We start from the raw sequence: 21360 nt of genomic DNA, 5'->3' as shown, positions 1-21360 counted from the left end.
GGGTGCTTTCCCATCTCTTTTGGGAGGGGAGCAGCCCCTCCTTCCACAGCGGGCAGGGGCTCGGGACTGGTGTGATGGGCAGCTCAGTGTCCAGCTGCACCCCCATACCCCGTAGGGATGTGCTTGCAAAGACTCCCACAGGACCTCCTCTGCTACCGCGACCAGCCGTGATGAAGCTCAGGGCAGCATCCGCACATGAGGGCTGCCCACGTCCTGCTGTGGTCCCAGCCTCCCATGCTGTATCCATGCTGCAAGAGGCCGGTGCCGGACACTCACTTGGTGTCCCCAGGAAATCAGTAAAATGCACTCCTTTTGCATGCACCCCAACAGAGAGCATGAGGGGTACAGGAAAGCCCTCGTGACACCAGGCTGTAGGATGCGAGCTGCCTGCACTCATGGCAGGAGCCAGGAAGTGATCCAGCACGACCCAGCCCTGGGAAGGGTCCAAGTGCCCAGCCAGCGCTCCCAGCAAAGACACGACGAGGCAGCTCCGGCGCTGCTCTCCCGGCACGACTGATAAAGCTTTTATTGTGCGAAAGACTCTCCATACAGAAAGCAACCCCAGTAACTGCACCGTCTGGGAGAGCTGCTGGGGGATCCAGGAGCGCTCAGCTCCGTTCACATGCTAGCTGATGCCTCGATGAGGCGGGCAAGAGATGGCCCCCATCCCACCCCGCTCCTGCCCAGCCCAGCCCCCAGGACAAGAACATGAGGGGAACCTGGCAGTATGGGCATTTCCAGTGCCCTCAACCCCTCAAACAACTGCCCGGAGCAGGAGAGCAGCAACAACTGGGGCCTCGTCACTGAAAAGACACGCCAGTTCGACCCAGCTTAGGTCTTTTGGCTCGTAAGCTCTAAGGCCCTAAGAAGGGACCGTCTGACCTGCGTAACCAGCCCAAGTAGCTTCTTGCTGGACTAAAGCCTCTCTTTGAGAGACACCAATTCCTGGGTGATTTGTGGCAGGTCTGGGCACCTGTTTTCCTTTCTGGCTGTGGGTTCAACAACCAAAGCAGTTCTTGTGGGTCGCATCCCATCTGCCTGTTGGCCAGTCTGGTCTGGACGAGGAGCTTAGCTGGAGCCATGCAGATGTGTTTTGTAGAGTGAGTTAGTGAGCAGTGATCGCACCAGCAGTGATGCCAGCAGGTCAGAGAGGAGCACAGGGGTGAAAAATGCTGGTGGGAGGCTGGCGTCACCAGCTTCATCAGCTAAGCAGGCCTGCAAAGATGTAGCTAGAGGAGAGAGCAAGTTTAGTGCTATGGGTTAAAATTTTAAACTTGTTCTCCTTATCTGTTGAAAGCCCTTTTGTCCTGTCCCATGAGTGCTGTGCCCCTGACACCCTACAGAGCTGTCTATGATCTATGATTACATTCCCCAGGACAAAAACCAGGGTTTTTAATCACAACAGGGCTACTGGAAACCAAAAAACACTGCTGCCATGAGCAGGAGAAATGCAAACACAGCAAGGAAAGAAGGCGCGACGCTGGAAGAGCTACTGGTGACTCGCGTTCTCGTTGGCTTCAGAATCCGGTCCCACTGGGTGAGAATGGCCTGTCGTGCCCCATCCCAGTGCCCAGGACCTCGCAGCCGGAACTGGTAGGGGGTGCAGGGGCCGAAGAATATAGAGAGGGCCAGCTTGGGGTCTCTGAAGAGCAGCGCCAGCACGCTGGGCTTCACGCCAATGAAGGAGGCAATCTCGTCCATGTACACCAGGCAATCGACTTTGAGGACTTCATCGAAGGACAGGCCGAACCTTAATGCATCAGAGAAAAGGAGGTGCGGGAGAGACCGGTGTCAGCAGGGTTGGCAGAGGGAATGGAAGTCAGGTACTCTTCATTTGCATTATTATTACATTTGAACACAACTGGTGTCCTCTTAGTAAAAGACTGGGCATGAAGAGCGCGAATCAGGGGCTGTCCAGGCCCAAATCTTGCCCAAAACAAACAGCTTCTATAAAGTGGTCCTGGTCCTCAACGTACATCTTCCTAGCATGCATCGTTCAGTCACTCGCTTCACAGCCCAGCGGTAGCATCTGGACACTCACGTTCACCTTTTTCCACACGACTTTGTCAAATCAGTTTTTGCTAGTTTTTCCTTTCCTCTCTGCAGTGAAAGTGTATGCTGTGTGAAAAAGGTGGCAACCTTTAGTTTGCCTCAAATTCATTTCCACTGAATTTTGTGAAAATATATGGAGAATTGCTTCCCATTCACTGTCTCTGCAAAAGTCACAGCTTCATGTCCTACCTTTGTCTGGCTGGAAACAGCCATGCCTGTTTAGTCTTATACTGTACAGAAGTTATTCTGTGCAATTGGTGGGAATTCTCTATTTCACTATTCTGTATCTTTTCTACTATAGTGATTGAGGTGAATGATGGATTAATATATCACCTTATTTCATAGTTTCATCTCATTCGTTTCCTAATAATTAGCCTTTGAGTTGATTTTTTGATTGCCTATGAACTACATGTGTTTACAGACCTATCCACAATGATCGAGTTCTCTTTCTTGAGACGCGAGACTTAATTTATTATGTGCATACAGCTCAGGTTAATTTTTTCCTGCTGAATTACCTTGCCTTTACCACCTTTAATTTCTCTATCATTTGTCCCTCAGTCCCTACGGTTCATGGGATACTTTCTCAACTCTCCAAGAAGGCTTTAGTCTTGACTGCCCTGAATTAACAGCTTCTCAACACCAACATGCAAAATGTAGGTGTCAAATTTAAAGGTTTCATCAAATCTCTTCAGTGCAAGCTAGTAAAACACTGGCTGGATCTGGGGGTGCCCAGCTTGCCTCCACTTTAAATATAGGGAACAGCCGCAGAGTTTTTGAGCCTGTGTATTGCTGCCTCCAAAACTCCAGGGGCTTTTCAGTCCACCAGAAGACCTTTGGGGCTGTGAGGACTTGCTTACCATCGGACTTTGTTTTTCTTCTTCTCCATTACTTCATTCTCCATAGTAGACCGAGGAGGCAGCTGACACAAGTCTAGAAAACAGAGGAGAGCACCTTGCAAAGTCTAACTTCTGGGGAGACTTGTGAACTCATTTAATGATGCAAAATATGGGAAGCCCTTCCCCAGAAGGGCAGGAATACTTGATCTCTCTGATTTAGCTCAGCAGTGGAGAATTCTGCCTGGGACCAGCTCTGCACGTTTGTACAAATTCACTAGTGCTTTCTCCTAGTCTTACAGGTTAGTGCTGTCAGGGCATTGGGTGATGATGTGGGGTGAGACGGGCTGCACAAGCCCCAGAGCACTGTCCCTAAGAGGAATCCCAGCACTTTTCGGCACTCTGTGGAAGATCATTGCTGCAGCACCCTGTGCACCAGTCCAGTGGGAATGTGTTTGGTTTTGTATTTTTTTTTTTTTAAAAACTTCTTAAAAACGTCATTCATCTCTGAGCTCTGAGGTATTTAAGCGACAAAATATTTTCTTGGGCAACCTAATTGAGATTGCCAGTTCAGGGATTCAGATAAGTGACTATACATCAGCTGAGTCACGGTAAGTAACTGAGTACACGCTCCCGGCTTCCAGCAGACAGATTATAAAGCATTAGCTTAGCAGGCAACAACAGCAATTTAAGGTAGATCCCATGAACTTGCATGCAGCTTGGACCAAGCGTGCAATCGTATTGCTGTAGCTTAGCTGAAGTGAAATAACTTGGGAAGAGCTTAGTTTAAGCCCTAGAAACAGTCCCTCATCCACTGTGAAGTGAACTATTAGCTGTGATGGCCCCATGGACAGAAGTCCTTCTCGGTGCATGCGGGGGAAAAGATGTGCCCAGTCTAAAGTGCATTTTGGTGCAAAGGAGAGCTCATGTTAACTCTCCTACCTTTGAAGACACGGGTCACCCAGCGAGCTTGCATCTCTGTCACAGGCATGATTGCTCCGAGTGGCTTGATCAGCCCAAGGACAGCCAGGGTGGGCTTCTGCAAATGAGTCGGGAACACGTATTTGTAGAGGGACGCATGCTTGTTTTCCACCTTGATATCTGCTTCTTCAAGGAACGAGAAAGAGACATTGTAGCCCGTGCAGAAAACAACAATATCAATAGGCTCCTCTTCAGGGCAGTTGTAGAAAATGACCGAGTTTTCCTTGAACTCCTTCACGCTTGGCTTTATGGTGATCTTCCCCGTGATGATGTAGCTTGGCAGGTCGTCGTTCAGCACAGGCTCGCGTACCACGCAGCTGCAGAGAGACCGAGAGGCTCTGAACGCTGGGAGACCATGAACAAGCTCTGCTGTGTACCATTTACCCCGACCCTGGGCTCTCCAGCCCCACAACCTCATTTGCTCCAAGGCAAACCGTGCTACCTCCCTCCTCTCCAAATACTAGAGCATTTCAGCCTTTCGATAATGTCAGCCTGTCCCACAGCCCAAGTTACTCATGTGGATGTCTCCTGTGTTCTTCCTCCGTTCATCCCATTATTCTTTAAACCTACTCTTTTCAGAATTGATCCATGCTTTAAACCTCTTTCCTCCTTTTTTTTTCCTGGGGAACCTCTTGGGAAAAAACCCTCTGGCTGTTCCTGGAGCGCTCTTTCTCTGACCACCTAAGAGGGCTAGAGCTCACCTTCTCCAGCTGGGCCAGGAAACCCCTTCCAGGGGTCGTGCCCAGCACTGTAGTCTGGGGTCAGTCTGCATGTTCCCACATTTGCAGCTTTCGTGCCTGTGCTAGTCTGGCTCTGGAAAGGAGCAGAGGGAGCTCTCCATCCCCCTGCAACACAACTCCCCTGAGACCACACTGAAGGGAAGCCACTTGAGAAGTACCTCTTCTCTGGCTGAATGCCATAGTTTTCATGCTTAAACCACTGGTTCACCCGGTAGCTAATCAAGCCCCGTGTGAGGGCTCCTGGGAGGCTGTTCCTAATCATGTTCATAAAGCGAGTGTTGAAAACCATGTCCCATGGGTAGCCATGGTCAAATACGCGGCTGATCAACCAGGCACCTCGGCCAGTGCAAATCATCACCTGGGAGATAACACAGAATCAAGAATTCAGACGATGAATTTGTTTCTTTGCCTTTATAAAGTAACCCCAGACAAAGCACAGCACAAACAGCTAAACAACGAAAAACCTGCGACAGCATCTTTAAGATCTGCTGGTAGCAGAAGATCAAGGTGAAACGAGAGAAGAGAGCAATCACCTTTCTTTCAGGGAAGGTTTCCAACAGAGAAATACAGACCCAGAAATACTGTTTGGACACTGTGCAGGGCAGAATTCAAAGAGAGGTTCCCAGCTTACTTCTCCTGCACTGATGGCTTGCAAAACAGTGCACAGTAAAGCCAACGTTACCTTCCCCTTACACCCCAAAGCAGCTGGCACCAGTACCTTTGCAGCTACACGGCTGGCCTCCACGGCAATGTCCACTCCCGAGTTTCCCATGCCGACCACGAGGACTCTTTTCCCCTGAAACATGTCTGGATGTTTATACTGCCTGCTGTGAAAGTACTGGCCTTGAAATCTCTCGATGCCTTGGGGAAAAGGAAAAAAATCTCTTAATTACTTTAGCAAGCACACATCGGTATTTGCAGTTTTCATAGGGACAAGTGCTATAGAAACAATCCAGATGGCAAGAGCAAGGAATTCCTATTAATGGCCACCAGGGACACAGAGAAGTCCAGCTGTCCATCCTACATGCACAGAACCAGCATTTCCACTCCAAAATAAGGTCTAGGCTTTGAAAAATCTGACATATCAACCCCCAAAATGACCTCTCTGTGGTAACAGAACAAAGAAATCCCCAGCTCCTTGGGGCCTTCCAACTGTCCCGTCCCATACACTGTGCCAACAGCTTCTCCGAGCCGGAGGGCGCCGTCATCCTGCCTCTAAAGCCATCAGCACCCGCAGAAGGGGCTGCTGAGGCACAAGCGCTTATCGCTGTTTGCGCCAGCGGTTGCGAGAGCGGGAGCCGAGTACACAAGAGACAAAGCAGTTTCATCAGGCATCTCTAATCCTTCTCCCCAAAACACGCGGGAGGCCCTAACGGCGAGCAGCAGGCGCCCCGTACCGGGAAAGCAGTGCAGCGGGAGGGAAGGCTCCCAGAAGTTGCCGCTGCAAACCATCACGGCGTCAAAGACGTGCGACGCCCGCGTCCCGTCCGCCTCGGCGACGACGTCCCACTGGCCCGTGGCGGCGAAGTCGGGGCGCCTGCGGACGCTGACGACGGCCGTCTGCAAAGCGGAGCCGGGCGGGAGTCAGCCGGCGGCGCGGGTGCCCCCCGCGGGCCGCCTGCCCCCTCACTCACCCCGAAGCGGATGTGCTGCCGCAGGCCGAAGCGCTCCGCGTAGCGCCGGAGGTACTCCAGGAGGCGAGCGTGGGGCAGGAACACCGGGAAGTCCTCCGGGTAGGGGAAGTCCGAGAAGGCCGACATCTCCTTGGAGGTGTTGCTGACCACCGAGGCGTAGAGGCTGGGCCGACCATCCTCGATGCGCTCCTGGCACCACCGGCGCCGTCAGCCCGGCCCCGCTCCCTGCACCCGGTTTTGGGGGGCTTGGGAGGGGAAGGGGCAGGTCTCACCCCCCCCCCCCATGCACTTCCCCATCCACCATGTCCTCCCGTCCCCCCGCCAGCCCTGCGCCGCCGGCCACCCACCGTGTACCGCCAGAGCCCGCCGATGTCCTGGCTCCTCTCGAAGCAGGTGGGCTCCAGCCCCTCGTCCAGGCAGCACTTGAGGGCGCACAAGCCGCTAACGCCGGCGCCGACGATCGCCACCCGCATGGCCGCGGCGTCGCTGCGAGGAGGGCAGCAGGGGGTCAGCCGCCGCCAGATCCCCCGCAGCCGGCCGGCACCGTTGTTTTTTGTTTTGAATCACCAACGATGGAGAGCGATTAGAAAAAAAAAAACACCCCCAAAAGACACCAGGCTGCAGAGTCCTGCGCTTGCCCCCGAGAGCTGCTTGGTAAAGACGTAGTTAAGCCACGAATTGCTGCCAATTTTGGTTGACAGCTGTGTTTGAACTCTCCTTATCAGTCATGCAAATGTTTATATTTTCATCTTTGGAGACCTGCCAATGCCGTAACGCCTTTCCAAAAAAAAGGAAAAAAAAAATCACGTATTGCAACTTTACGCAGCGCCACTGTCTCCTGCGCCCCAGCAGAAGACAACTGCGTGTTCACCAGGGACGGGGCGGAGGGGGAAATTCAACAGAAAAATGAATGGGGTTGGACACAACTCTTTCTCTCCAGCGTCGAATTCCCCACGAACGATTTCACCTTTCAGGAGAAAGTCAACACCAGAAGAGTACTTTGCTTTCCAGATTCGAAATGAAAATTTGATTTTTAGTTCTTAAGTGCTAATTTAAGCTACTCATTATTTTGCTGGTTTTTGTTTTGCCTTTTTTTTTTTTTGCTGTTTTCTTTTGCAGAGTAGGAATGCAGTTACACTACTAACGTAGCTACACACAGAGCTTAATTTCCTACCCTTCTGCCAAGAAGCTAGAAATGATGTCGAGGAAACACGGTTTCAGCTAACCCTGTGCACGCTGCTGCCGTGCTTTCTCACCCGAGGGGTTGTCACAATTAACCTCGAAAGTCTCTGACATGAATCAAACCATGGGCACGATCAGGCTGGAGATACCAATCGTCAGCATTTATCCTCCTCTTTGCTCTCGGACTGGCCCCCGGCCTGACGTTGCAGGATCACCCCGGGCTTTGCTCACCAACCCCCGGCGGGCCCGCTGGACGCCCGTGGAGCACGTTTGGGGCGCTCGCTGTGTGGCGGCGGGTTTCTTACCGAACGCGAGGGATGCAAACACCTCTCGGCCTCCCACCCGTGCAGAGCTAACGCCGCACGCCCCTTAATGGCATCCTCGACAGGGGACGTGGGCGCTGGCTCCTGCCTTACCTCCCAGCCTTGCCTGCCACGCGTGCCGTCTCTCCGAGAGCGTTTCCCAGTGGACCTGCGTGGGATTTATAGGCGACATGCGGAGCACTTGCGGATGCAGGGGAAGAGGGCAGCTCCCTTGCTGAGCAGCCGCCCCGTGGCTCTTGCACAACCGGAGTTTGCTGTGGGAGGAGCGGCTGGACGGGGGCAGCTGTGCTGCGCATGGGCCAACATCTGTCACCGCGCGAGAGCAGCGAAACGCGAGCTGGGACAAAGCCGACGACCACGACGGCTGCAGGTGACTCAGTAAAAAGGATCATAGCGTTTTTCCTCTGCAAGAAAACTAGAGCTGCATGTGCAGGGACAGCAAACCACGGCTCACGGTGGCCCTAAGGGCTCCTGAGCCCATGGGCTGGCTACCCTCCAGCACTCACTTTGTAGGAAGCTTAGTGAAACCAGAGACTTTTTGGGGTTGTTTTCACTTGCCTGTTGGCTGCCTACCAAAAAGGTAACTGAAGCAGCTAACAGGCAGGAGGGTTTCAGCAGGACTTTGCCCCCAGAGTGTCACGGCCAGCCTGCACCAGCATACGCAGAGGGCTGTGAGGGCAGCTGTCCCCACTCCCTCCTCCACGAGGTCCACCGCACACACACAGGGATGGACGTGCCTGCAGCCGTCCGTGCTGTTAGCAGGGAAAGATCTCCTTCGGGCCAGCGGCTCCCTGCATGAGCAGGGAGTAACCGAAACAGCCAAACAGATGTGTAGCAACGTCATAAATACAACAAAACTGGAAATGAAGGAAGAAATATCAATGCAGAATGTAGCACACAGCAAGACATGCCCCAAAAGTGAACTATCATAGAAAGAAAGTGGGCAAGGGTGACTTAAGAGGAGCCTTTACCCCCAGCTACTCAATATAGTTAGGAATGATTTAAGAGAAAGTATTAAATCCCTGCAAATGAATACAGATGGACACAGAGTCCATGGGGAGAGGTCGGCAGAGGGCCATGCCTTTAGCAACACAGCATTCAGAGAGAGACTTTGCAATGCTTTTGCCATGGACTTGTGGCAAATATCTCACTGACTGCCAGATCCCAGCGTGAGTGCAAGGTTGAAACCTCGTGTTAGACTGTGCAGTGTAAGACCAGGGTACAAGATGAAAGGTGCCAGCCCCATCAAGGTGTTGCATTCCCCCCTGGAGAACGTGCTCTTGGGATGATACACCCATACTTCATATCAGCTCCTTAAGAAGGATGCTTGAATAACTGAGGAAGCTGCAAAGGAGAGAAAACAAAACCAGCTCTGGGAAGCAGAGGGTGGTAAATAAAGCAGTTCCAGCCTCTGTATTTCATCGGAGATGTTCAACCTTTACTACAGCATAAGATGACCAACGCTAGGAAAAGCCAACTTTCACAGTGTGCTTTTAATTCTGCAGACACCAGCCCAAGATGTGCCTGTAACTGGAAGCCGAAACTAGCAGTAGAAATATGATGCACATTGGTAACAGTGAGGGTAACAATCCCCAGCAAAAGCCTACTAAACTTTGAGGTGGACCCCATCATTCGAACAAAACATGAAAACTGGCCTTAAAGCCAAAAGAGGAATTAATAGTTGTACAAAGGTATGCAAGCACAGCAGACTCCTACCTGAGGTTTGCGTGCTGGGCGCAGCTTTGCTCTCTGCAGGCGGAGCTTGTGGGGCGGCACGTGGCTGTGATCAGTGTGGGGGTCCCCAAAGGCTGCCTGGCTGAAGGGCTGGAGCCCACCTGCTTTGCGAGGCCATTGGGGCTGCTGGCACCGCAGGGCGAGTGGGGTTGCCAGCAGCATGAAGGCTGTGCCCGTGGTTAGCACCAAGGCTGTGTCCCTGCTCTGCAATGGGGGAGAGCTTGTTCCCTACCTGGGAAAATGGGCAAGTCCGGCTTGGTTGCAGTAGCAGGGCCAGGCACATCTGCACAGGGACATCTGCACCCAGTGGCACCAGCACCTTCTGGGAGGCCCAGGGAACGTGCTGAGAAGTGCAGCAAACCCCTGGGGAGCTCAGTGCTGCTGGAAGTCCCTTTGGGCTGGTGTGAGAAGGTCCTGCTGGCTCCCCGTCCTGCTCTGGCATTGGGGTTTAGCCACATCCAGTTCGTCTGTGCAGCAGGCCCCCTTTGAAAAGCTGGATCTGGCACCTTCTCAGCTGCTTTACTATAACGGAGGTGGCCAGTGTCTCCTAGCCACACTCGGTAGCAAGACAGCGACATGGGTGTCCTTCCTCCTCCCAGCAGGGGTGTGTGAGAGGACAAGGAAATACCTGCTCTTTTTCTCTCCCCGAACCTACTTCTTGCTGACAGAGACGGAGGACACCTGCCAGGTAGTAATACGCTTAATTGATTCAAATCCCTGTGGGAGAAAAGCAAAGCTGTAACTTCATCCCAGGGTGAACAAAAAAAACAAGCACTAGGAATAGAAAGGGAACAAAGAAAGAACTGCTCGTCTCCTGCAGCATGCGAGGGGACAGGACTTGCCTTCCCGATGCTGCGGCGTTGCTCAGAGCCGGTCAAGGAGGGCAGGTGGCACCGTAAGCTCTCCCAGCACAAGGGTAAAGGAACCATATCCTTCTCCTTAACAGCCCATTTGGTTACTACCCCACGAGAGCACTAACGAATCCCAGCCACGGACAAGGAACAGGATTTAGAGAGCTTTTTCTGCATGTGCATGGCAGACAGAGCTACGGCAGGGTTTTCCCAAGTGCCCGGGCAGCAAACTCCTGCTGTGGTCAGCAGGTACCCAAGTACCATCTACAGCCAAAAGCTCCAGCCTGCCCCAGTGCCATCTGGTGACCAGAATGGCTCTCTGTGCCGAAGACCCTGTGATCCCAAACCGCCTTCTCTCTCCTCCCTGGAGGATGAGCTCTTTCCCAGGCACAGAAAACCTTGCCCCTGCATAGATGCTTTCTGGCCCTTGGCAAAAAGAGGAGGAAATCCTTGAAGAAAAATACTTTGTTCTTTACATGTGCCTGCTTCCCTGGGTTTGCCAACAGGCATCGAAGCATCTCACGCAGTGAGAGAGTCCTGCCCTCACGCAGGCCTGCCGCAGCTGAGGGGAGCTTCCTGGGGGCAGCGCGAGTGCTTTTGGGAGGTCAGCTCAGGGAATTATCTAAAACAAGTTCTGTTTTGGTGTGGGAAAGCCACTGGCATAGAAATGGGGACCGATCCCTTCACTGCAGCCCAGGTGCCTTGGGTGACATTGCAGCTGCCTGCAGCAGCAGTGAATCCAGCCCATGGCTCTAGCCACCCTGATGGGGAATTCAGTCTCTTCAGGAGTTTCTGAAATGCTTTTTGGGAGTTGAGAGAGGGAAAGGCAGACAGTTAACCTGAATCTCTTTTGGTGGCACGGGCAGGCAGAGAGATTTAGGGGCAAGCCACGCTTGCTACCCTCCTCCTTACTGCACCCTAGAGACCAGCGTTAGCCAGGCAGTCCCTTAGAGATTCCCTTGTGGGGTTTAAAAGCTTGGTTTTTGGTTGTGCCATAAGGGATTTTTAAGGTGCAGAGCCTGTCCGGAGGTACAGGAAGGGATGCGATTAGTTATGCTGCATGGGGCAGTGGTAGGAGCATGTCCAAACGCTCAATGCCTGGGGATTAAAATTCACTTTTGTGTAATCTGTCTCAGACCTGTGGGGCTTCCCCTCCATGAAAACTCCTACAATGGCACAGAGCAGGTATACAGAACATTAAAGTACTACTGGAGATGTACAGTGTGATAGCAGGGGTGTAGTTACTGTAATTATGCACACGCACGCACCTGCCTAGGGCACTGGAAAGCCATTGTAAACATGCACTGAAATTCTGGTTGCTTTACTCACTTCTGCTGCTGGCATGGCAGGGGATGGGATCCCTGCCCCTGCTGTGATCCACAGGAAAAGCCAGGATTGGCCTTTCTAGCTTTTCTCCAGAGATGGCCTGTGCGGAGCAGAGAGGAGAGAGCGTGTCAGTGGCTTTTCTACGTTTGCAGGGCTGGAAAAGGCCTTCAAGCCAGAGCATTGCCTTGGTCCACTGCCAATGATCATTAATTCTTTCTTTACTCAAGGGAATTGGTAAATGAATAGATCACACAAATAAAAACTAACCGAGGACCACAGTGAGGCCTACATCCTCACTGGAAAACACCCAACCGCTTCACAGAGGGAACAAGAGGTACCCAAAAGGTCCCACTGAATTTCTCTTTTTGCATAAATGTAATATTTAGGAGCTATCCCCAGCTCTGGTGAAGTTAATCTTGGGAAATATGCTTGCCTGAGCCCCTTTCTTCCCACGCAAGGCTTTGGGAGGCTTCGAGACCAGCACTTGCACAGCAGGCAGTCCATGCACCAGGACACATTTTGAGGGGAGAGCATCCTGGTGGTCAGCCCAGGGAAGTGCCCAGGGAGCAGACACTGCCACGGAGGCCAGCCGCACAGGTGCCCGGCTCTGCTGCTTTTCAAGCAAGTAGGATCTGCTACTGCATCCATCTATTTCAGGGAGGAAATTCAGACCCTGCAACTGCCCTGCTCCTCCCCTCCGCACCAAACTATTGTTGGGAAATAAGCTCTGGTCAAGGTAAAGCAAAAATGGGGGCACGTTAAAGTGATCCATTTCTAGCTTGGGGTCCTATTTTATCCTTTTCCTGCTGCCTAGCCTGAGACAAACAGCTGTGTTTAATCTACTTCCTCATGCAATCCTGTGAGTTTTCCAAAATACTAAAGGTTTGGGCTAGGAAAGCTGCCCAGAGTCACCAATTTGCCTCTAATGCGCAGGCGCTCCCTTGTCTCTCTGCTAGCCCAGGGCTCCTGGGTGCTCTGCCCAGTTTTTGACCACAGTTACCCACGGGATGCTGCGTTCAGCAGCAGGAACTCCCCGCTGCCCCTGCCACGGGCACTGGTTGCCTTCCGGGTGAACCAGTGATTTAGCCACGCCAGCCACCGAGTGCAGCTTGTGGGAAGGTGCTGCCCCACTAGGATGTATTGGGAGACAGGACACGAGTCCAGTGTTGCCGAACGAGGGAGGTGGGGGCTTAGCAGGCTGCTGGCCAGCACTGAGCCAGTCCACAGGGCTGCAACCCCCAAACCTACCTGCCCTCCTCAGGCTGCCGAGAGCAGTGCCTGGAGCAGCTCTTGGGAAAAACAAATCCACAAACATGTCTGCGCAGCAGGGCGGGGAGCAACTTCGCTGCTTAGCTTCAGTAAACAAAGTGCGCTTCACAGGGACAAGCTCTCCTTTCTGTTCCTGGATGAATCTATTGTGAGCATTGAAAACAAGCAGGTGTCCCTCTACTAGTATGCTTTTCCAACCTATCTGCAGAAGCCAACCCTCACCGTCACTGGCTCTCCGGTGCAATCATACCTGTTGCAGAGGTGCAAGCATACTGCATGACATGTCCTCAAGGGCAGGAAAGAGGAACAAGGCATGGGGTGAGATGGAGGAGGGTCCTCAGGCTGTGAATGTCCGAGTGTCACCCCCCAGGTGACAGGGATCTGTTTCCCTGTTGGTACTTCAGGCACCTGGTCACCACGCTCATGCTGAGCGCTGGGCACAGGATGCTGCTCCCATGAGTCCTGCATACTGGGGAGCTCCCTTCTCCCCTTGAGGAGCAAAGCTCACCAGTACCTTGTTAGCATGTCACTGTCATGCAAACCTCAACTCTGCAAAAGGCTTCCCTTCCCCCCCTCCCCACCCCTAAAGCAGAGTGGGCACAAGGAGGGCAAAGAGACCAAAACAACCTATTTGGTCTAAATGAGATGGGAAAGAATTCAGCAGGTTCCTTTCCTCTCCTGGGAAAAGGCACTTTCTCTGCAAAAGTCTGGCACCGGTTTATCACCCCTGTCTGAAGTAACACCTTGAACTGAGGAGGGGCAAAACTACATTTTGACAAGTCTTAGCATGGCCTGCTTTGCTGTTTTCTAGGCTTGTGTCAGCTGCCTTCAGAGCATGTCATTGTGAAGTCAATAAGAAAAACAGGATTCCTAGATAAGGTGGTTCCTTTCTATGTCCACAAGCTCTATGAGATCTGAGAAATGCAGAAAATGGCTCTACATTTTTCACCTTCTCTGGTTATTCACAATATTGGGGTCTAAGGGAATCCAGCGTCCATGACAGGTTTGCACTTAGCCTGCACACAAGGAGAATGAACTGCATCCTTCAGGTTGAACTAATTCAGCTGGGATATTTTGAGCATCTAATCAAAGAGGGATGCTCACAGTCACGCACAATACTTGTTCAGTGAAGGGAAGAAGGCCTAAATTTTAGGAGCATCTCATCTTCTTCAGCAAATGTTTTTTCTTTTTTTCTTGTCCAAATTCATTAAGATTTGGTTTGACCTATGGCATTGTTCTTCACATGGATCCCCTGGTTACACTGACGAAATTACATCCTTCATTGGTGCAAGACCCAACTTTCTGGAGCTCTAAGAACCTTAAACTGGCTCTCTCTATGCTATGACCCATTCATCCCCTTCTGCCAGTCCTACCTGTGAGGTTCTGGGTGCCCAGACAGGGTGCAACAGGCCATCCTCACTGGTGGGACTGGACCCTGAAGTCAACAGAAACACATGCGGTCAAGGGCTCTTTGACCCTCTGTCCACCAATGCTCAAGATCTTTGGCCTTTTCACATACTTTGCTGCAGCACGCTTTGTATTTCTACAGTGCTCTCACACTGCCTTTATTGGGATTTATGAGCCTTTAGACAAGCAGAAAAGCTCCTTACACCAGGCTGGGAGAGCAGCACACACCAAGCAAGTCTTTGTGAATAGGGGGAGTTCAGTGGGTAAAGGAATAAAACAAAACAAACCAAAAAGAAAAAAGAAGTGTAATCGGAGACATTGAAATATCCCCCATCAGTATCTGTACTCCACAGCCCAGGCTTGAGTTATCACAACTTAATTACTGACACATGCTCAATAGCTGATGTGACATGGGGCCTTTGCTCATCAGGGAAGTGAGCAGAAAGACTGAGCATCTTCATATCACCACACACGAGGCTCACAGTGGTCACCTCTTCCCACAGCATGGGCAGTTTTCTTATGCGGACCAGGGCTAAGCAAGGCCAGATAAGAGCTTCTCTTGCACTGCTAACATTTGCCATGTAAAGGAAGGGTCAACTGTAACGCAAACCCTCTGCGTTTCAGGATTTGTAATGAAGCACTGTCTATTTTCCCTTATCCAAGGACATCATTGTCTCACACTAATTTTTTGCCAGAAGGCAAAAAATCCCACATCATTTCCTTATTGCACATGGACACGAGGCTGCCCCAGCAAAGGCCGTTGTAACCCCTCCCGCCGCTTCCCATGGGATGATACAGGGGGCAAAAGGAGGTTGTGAGAAGCTGCTGATGGGAAAAATATTTTTCCCCCTGTTTCTGAGAGCCCAGATTTTATCCTGGAAGTCTTTGCTTGTGCTTTGGAATACAGGTGATTTCTCCAAGGCAAAAAGGTAATTCCCTGCTTCACAGAAGACAAAAACCCTGCCCCAAACAGCAATTTTTTCCCCCGACTTCTCCAAAAAGAAATACTTGCTTTATTACTCCCAATACATAGAAGACAACTCAAGCATTGCAGTAAGAGATAGACATTTGTGTTTCTTTTTTGTCAAACTTAAGTACGAAATATCTTGAACTTTTCCTAAAAATCTCTTGAGGAACATCACTGTAAAGGAGACCCAAAGGACTTGCAGAGTCCTTGAGTGACAGGCATGGGCAGTAGCCAGTAGTACGGGAGAGGGATCCAGTGACCAGGCGAGGAAGGCCCTGGGGGGAGGGCAGCATGTTTCACTCACGTATCCTTAGCAAAACTTAACCTGATTTAGTAATAAGTCACAGCGCTTCCCATGCATGTAATCTGTGGACTCTGACAAGGAAAAGCTACTGACCTTGTTAAACCTGTTGTCTCCTATTGCATTGAAAAAGCTAAGACAAACACAGTTCTTAATTACTTAGCTTTGAAGTTTTTAAAAATGTAGAGTCATGAGCTCCTCTGGACAGCTACTAAAAAAAAAAAAAAAAAAAGAGAAGTCTTTAGAAGAACAACGCTAACAGACATGTGTCTACTACCTTGCTCTCCATGCCTTTGTACCAGAACCCAAAGCAGGTAACCATGTATAAACTTCCAAGGGCCATGAGAGACGTACCCAAATGACAAGTAGGACTAGGAAGGGCTTTAGATCCTCCTCCTCTCTTTTGGGGCTCTTGTGAGCTAAGCCTGTGGTCTGTCTCTGTCATTTCACATGTAATAAAAGACAGCTTCTAAAGAGACTGCCAGAGCCAACAGTATTTGCACTTAAGGATAGCACTTGTAAGCAAATAATAATAAAGAGCAACCCTCTGGGAAGCACATGGTTAAAATATGCACACACAGGCCAGAAGGCACCTTCCTACCACTATCAAATGAAGCCATCAGTCAGCCTTCAAGAGTTTTTAAAAAGTTAATCAGCCAGTTGACACCCTTTTAAGCAAACATTGACCACAATTCTAACCCCTTGCATTTAAAGTGCTTTTAATTCCTGCAGTCTCTGTAAGAGCCTCTTGAATTGAAGTGCTCCATACTTGACATTCCTGCTCCAGAGAGCATGGCCAGGGCAACACTCTTCTTTCTTGCAAACATACATTTCTACCTTATGCTAGGACATCCCTGACTCCCACCCAGAAGGGGTGCCTTTTATATATTTATTACTAGAAATAATAGTTTAGAGGAAAAACCCCAATACCAAACAATCTACTATTCTCACATCACTCATACTTGCCTTGCAGAGGAGCAGCCAGCGTGGCCACTGGGGGAATCACGCCAGTTTGTGTCAGAGTTCTCAAAAGACTCTCAGAGCTTCACCAGCCCACAGGAACAGGGTAGGAAAGGATCTCAGGAGCATCTGATCCATCTTCTCCAGAGCAATGCTAACTGACCACTTCCCTGTTTGCCTCACCTGTTTTCAAAACCTCTAATGATAGGTGCTCCAGCACCTCCTACACAACCTTGTCCTTTTCTTCTGAGTAGCTGTCAAGTCTTCTCTTATCTTCACAACGCGGTCAAGCTGACCAGTACATAGCTAATAGCATTTGACTATATTTGAGGAGATTTTGCAGCATTGCCTCTCTAGAAATTTAAATGGGAGTTTCTAGCTTAAATTGATAAATGACTGTCTCATGCCCTTGATTGGCTCACTAATAGGTCTAAAAAGCTGCCAAGCACTCACAGGTGGTCCTGGGGGTTTGTAGCTGCTCAGCACTTGTGTAGATTAGCCACACTGCCTGGTGAATGTTATTTCTCTGTTAGAAGTTATTTCTAAGAGGAAATCATCCTACACCTATCAGAGCACTGGGCTATTTCTCCACAAGCGTAGCACGCACCTTAGGAGGTTAGGGCTGGGAGAGGTTAAAGACCACCATAGCCAAGGCAGCCAGACTGCAAATAGGCAAACATGAGCTGGAGCAACGGTTTAGGGAGTTTCCCACCAGTAGTGCCATGGTGTGCTGGGTGATTCTCCCCTCTGAGTCAGGATGGCATTTCAGGCTCCCTCCCGTTTCCCCAGCCTGGCCAGGCAGAGCTGCAAGGTCCTGCAAGAGCCAAAGAAAATGTCCGGGGCCAGCTTGGGATCTGTCAGGAGCAGCCGTGGATGCCATGGCTCTTCTGCTGTGGCCTTCCTGACCCACAGGGGCACAACCCCTGCTTTCAGCCGTTTGTTTAAATTCCAGGCTTTATCTTTGAGTGAGCCTTTGTTTCTATGGCGATGGCAAAAAAACATCTTTCTATTTAATGCAACGTGGAAAAAAGGAGGCAAGAGAATTCCTAAAATTCTTGTCTGAACTGCAATCTTTTTAGCTTTTTCATATCTGTAGATGTTCGTTTAAGCATTTTGCTTTTAACACCAAAATTAGGGGTTGATGCATTTCCTATACTAGGTCTGAAGCTAGGTCCAGCTTTTAGCTTATAACATGTTGGTCACAAAACGCAACAAAATTGACACGGGTAAACATGTAATAAAAACATTTTTCTTCTTATCAGAAAAAAAGGTGTGGCCTGAAACAGAACTGGCATTGGTCTGCAGGACGCGTAAGCCAGGATTTTCGTGCTCTGTGTTTCACCATCTTATTCTGATAATCACCATTGTATCTTTTTGCCCTAGAGACTTTTGAAAGACTGCAGCATTGCATAACAGAGCTTTGGTCCTGAGGGCACATGGAGAAGCATTCGTCAGCGATGACCACCCTGGTGGAGACCTCTCCTGCTCTGGAGAGGCTCCACAAAGGTGCGGGACACAGCACACCCACCCACTTGGCCTCTGAGGAGAGCTCCACTGCTACACCCAACCCCAGATTCCCAGCCCAACCACCAAAGTAGTCTTCCCTTCAAATCTGTCAGGGTGTCTCGTACTGCTGGCTGTGGAAATACCAGCCCTTGAACCCCCTCAAAATGTACAAGGAGAAGGGAAGGAAGGAAAGAGGGAAGGAATATTCAGGGCATTTGGAGCAACTTAAAACCCTGGATATCAGGATCCAGACTTGATGTGCTAACCAGGCCAATCATACACTGGGTCAGGAGATGGTGGAAAGGTGGTGAACCCTGGTGGGCAGCTGGGCTCAGGGGTCCATTTCATTCCTTGCTTCAGGCCCACTGCATTGCAGACCCACCTTTGCCTGAGCTGTCATGGTTCATAACAAACACATCCATTCTTGCAAAACACCTAACTGCAATATGACTTCAGCCAAGAAGGAAAAAGAATGTAATAAGTGAGTTTTCCTGGAAATCATGGAAGTGACGTATGAGCACTGCTGAAGCACTGTCTTGCTGCTGCTGAGGCAGCAGAAGTGGGAGCCACTATTCTCTAAATATTGCAAAAGAGACCCGTTATTTTTTGCCAGCCATTTTAAGATGACTGGAGTGTTTATAACACACAATGCTTCTGCAAAACACAGTCACACAGAGACAAGACCGTCTCAGAAACACATCACTCCTCACCAGTCCCCTCTCCCCCTAAAAAAGTGCAATGCACAGACCTAAAGCGCAGAAACCACATCTCAGTGCCCCATTTCTCAATGCCATGCCCAGGATGTGTACAACGCTGCTGCTGATGGCAGGGATACATGGGGAAAAATTTTGGTTTGTTTTGCCCAACTGGGCAGGATTTTGCAGGAGAACAACATGCAACTTGGGAGACAAGGAAGTCCCCAAATCACTAGGAAGGAAATAGGACATGAGAATTGAGCACCCACGTGCTCATGAACGACTTCCAATTTCTTTGAGGATGTTCTCAGAGTGGATTCCAGTCCACCTTGATTTTCTAACATTGCATTTAAGACCTTTTCAATGCAAATCCTACCCTTGAAAACCACACTAGCTTCTTCAGCATAGTTTGTACTATGCCAAATCACAGCTTTGCTCCAAAGGAGTTTTCTGACAGGGTGATGGGACTGGTGTGAGTGCCGGTCTGTGCCCTGCAGCCAGCAAGATCAGTTTGCTAATACAAGGCGACCTCCCAGCACAGGGCTCCCATGATAATAGATCGGTCTCCTGGTACGCAAGGCATTGTTTCAGTGGCAAGGGAAGCCGTGATTACCAAACATCCCTCCGTGTGCAGGGGACAAGCTCCTGCTGCTTCTGACGGGGCTAAAACCGCCACACGGAAGGGTCAGGCAGGATGGCAAGAAAAAGCCAAGGGCAGTAGGTTTTTGTGAAACTGCAGCATTCATTGTTGTTTTTTTAAAGTATTGTGTGGCTTTCACCAAAATTTAATGTGGGAGCCTAGCCTGCAAGTGATTTGTAGCTATGCCTTTGTTGTGAAATAGCCTAAAAGCTGTCCTGACAAAATCTTAGCCTCGCTGCTGTCTTTACTGAACGATCACTATCAGCATCAGGTCCCCAGATCAAACCTCTGTGATGTATTTTAAAAGGTATGAAGCCTCCTTCTGTGAAGGATAAGGGAGGAATGACCCAATACTGGCAAATCATTCAACTCTGGCCATGTGGCATTTGTGCCAAGAGCCAGATACAGCCGCTGCATGCCCAGCCTAGCCCCGCAGCGCAGGATGCAGGACCAGCACACGCAGAGAGGACGGTGCTGGCTGGGTCGTTTGGGCTGCTCCTCTTCCCCTGGCTATGCGGGATGGTGCCTTTCCACCCTCTTAGTGAATCTCCATTTGCCTCCAGCCATAGACAGGCTGAAGGATTTGGGTTTCGGCCTCTCTGAACGAGGCGTAGCCTCCTCTAGTCTACGGCCCAGCCGCCAGCAGCCCTGGCCAACTGCATACAAGCCAGCCACCCTCTCATCTTCCTGCTGTACAGCTGTTTGGCTGTTATTCGCCTGGAAACAGCCTCCCCATCTGGCACATATGCAACTTGTTAACCCTATTCCTAGACAAGTGCTTGTAGCAGCACTCTGTAAACAGCTTTACCTCAAACACGCTCCGGTGGGACATTCATCTACACAGTGACCAGCACAAACCATTACAGTGTCAAAAATGGCCAGTTCCTGCTTCCTGTTAGTCTCGGTGACCACTCATTGACCAGTGGTTGAGAAGTCCTGTTTTTTTTTTTTTTTTATGCTGGTGACTGTAGTCAGAAAGGAAACCATAGGAAATGCAGCAGTATGTGGTCCCTGCATGCTGCATGATGGCAGTGCCAAACAAGCCAGTTTCAGAGCTCAAGAACCATCTGGTGGCTCTGCTTCACACCCTAACTTGCCTTAAAATAGCCATCCCAGTCGCGAATAACGAGCCAGCCTGGGCCCAGCTGGCTCATCCTCCTCAAACCGATGGGCATTTCTGGGAAGCAAGCTTTTCTGATCCACAAAGAGAGCAAGAGGCGTCAGGTCAGGGTGAGCAGCTCCCCTCCACCCTGGGTGTCGATGATGTGTTGCCTCTTGCCGTGAAAGCAGCTCTGGGCTGTGAGAGGCAGCCCGGACTAGCAAACCGGCACACGCTAGGTAAAGCACTTGCTCCAGCAGAGCCAAAACAATTGCCTTGGCATTTGGTTTGCAGGACACCGTGCAGATTTGCTTTCTTTTCACCCTGCAGCTGGCCTTAGTGTTGGCACCCTAAAGCCCTCCAGCAACAGCAATATCAATAACATTCTGGCTTGAAAAGTCCCTTTTTGGAGCAGATTGGTGATAGGTGAGAGTACCACGTGCAGTTACTGCTTCTACACATGTGAAATAATTCTTTGCATGTGCAAATAACAGAATGAGGTAGAAGCTGATGTAAAAGAAAACATGGGGCACGCGTCTCTGTTCTGCAAAACACTAACCAGCAAGTGTCACGTGGTGGGGGATGCCTTTCACATCAAGGTTTTGGCCCCAGGGTAGAGTTGCAGAGCTGCTGTGGACACACCTCTCCTGTCATTACCAGGCGACAGGTTTGCACACTACATAGACCAACTTGAGCTTAAAAAAAAACGCCCTCAAATGTCTTTTTAGCTCTGGCTTTTTTTTTTTTTTTTCAGTGTGACTCACCTTAAACCTGGTGTGCTTCAGCAGGCTGAATGCCTCGCATACCTCTCCAGGCACGCAGTCTTGTGCAAGAATATGGAAAGAGTTTTCCTGGGCGCA

At 50.5% G+C, this 21360-nt stretch overlaps 1 protein-coding gene and 1 long non-coding RNA gene across 5 annotated transcripts; both read right to left on the bottom strand.

The window, feature by feature from the left end:
- Positions 1 to 1357: 1357 nt before the first annotated feature.
- Positions 1358 to 8238, bottom strand: LOC104142741 (flavin-containing monooxygenase 1-like). 4 transcript variants are annotated; one of them, XM_068951930.1, is made up of 9 exons: positions 7839 to 8238; positions 6588 to 6726; positions 6241 to 6429; positions 6004 to 6166; positions 5325 to 5467; positions 4765 to 4964; positions 3828 to 4183; positions 2910 to 2982; positions 1358 to 1750 (listed from the first exon to the last, which is right to left on the bottom strand). In XM_068951930.1, the coding sequence occupies exons 1-9, from the start codon at positions 8135 to 8137 to the stop codon at positions 1408 to 1410; spliced, it is 1905 nt and encodes a 634-aa protein (XP_068808031.1). In that variant the 5' UTR covers positions 8138 to 8238; the 3' UTR covers positions 1358 to 1407. The 4 variants fall into 4 exon arrangements, with proteins under 4 accessions (XP_068808031.1, XP_068808034.1, XP_068808032.1 ...); XM_068951933.1 differs by having other exon boundaries at positions 6588 to 7017; positions 7839 to 7998; XM_068951931.1 differs by having other exon boundaries at positions 6588 to 7207; positions 7839 to 7991.
- Positions 8239 to 12981: 4743 nt separating this feature from the next.
- Positions 12982 to 21354, bottom strand: LOC138067969 (uncharacterized). Its single transcript, XR_011142429.1, has 3 exons — positions 21265 to 21354; positions 14299 to 14360; positions 12982 to 13068 (listed from the first exon to the last, which is right to left on the bottom strand). It is a non-coding gene; the product is annotated as an uncharacterized lncRNA (long non-coding RNA).
- Between the last annotated feature and the right edge of the window lie 6 nt (positions 21355 to 21360).

This window comes from Struthio camelus, chromosome 8, assembly GCF_040807025.1.
Source record: "Struthio camelus isolate bStrCam1 chromosome 8, bStrCam1.hap1, whole genome shotgun sequence".
NCBI classification, from domain to species: domain Eukaryota; kingdom Metazoa; phylum Chordata; class Aves; order Struthioniformes; family Struthionidae; genus Struthio; species Struthio camelus.
Note: the sequence above shows the minus strand (reverse complement) of the source record. Positions and strands in the feature narration are given on the sequence as shown.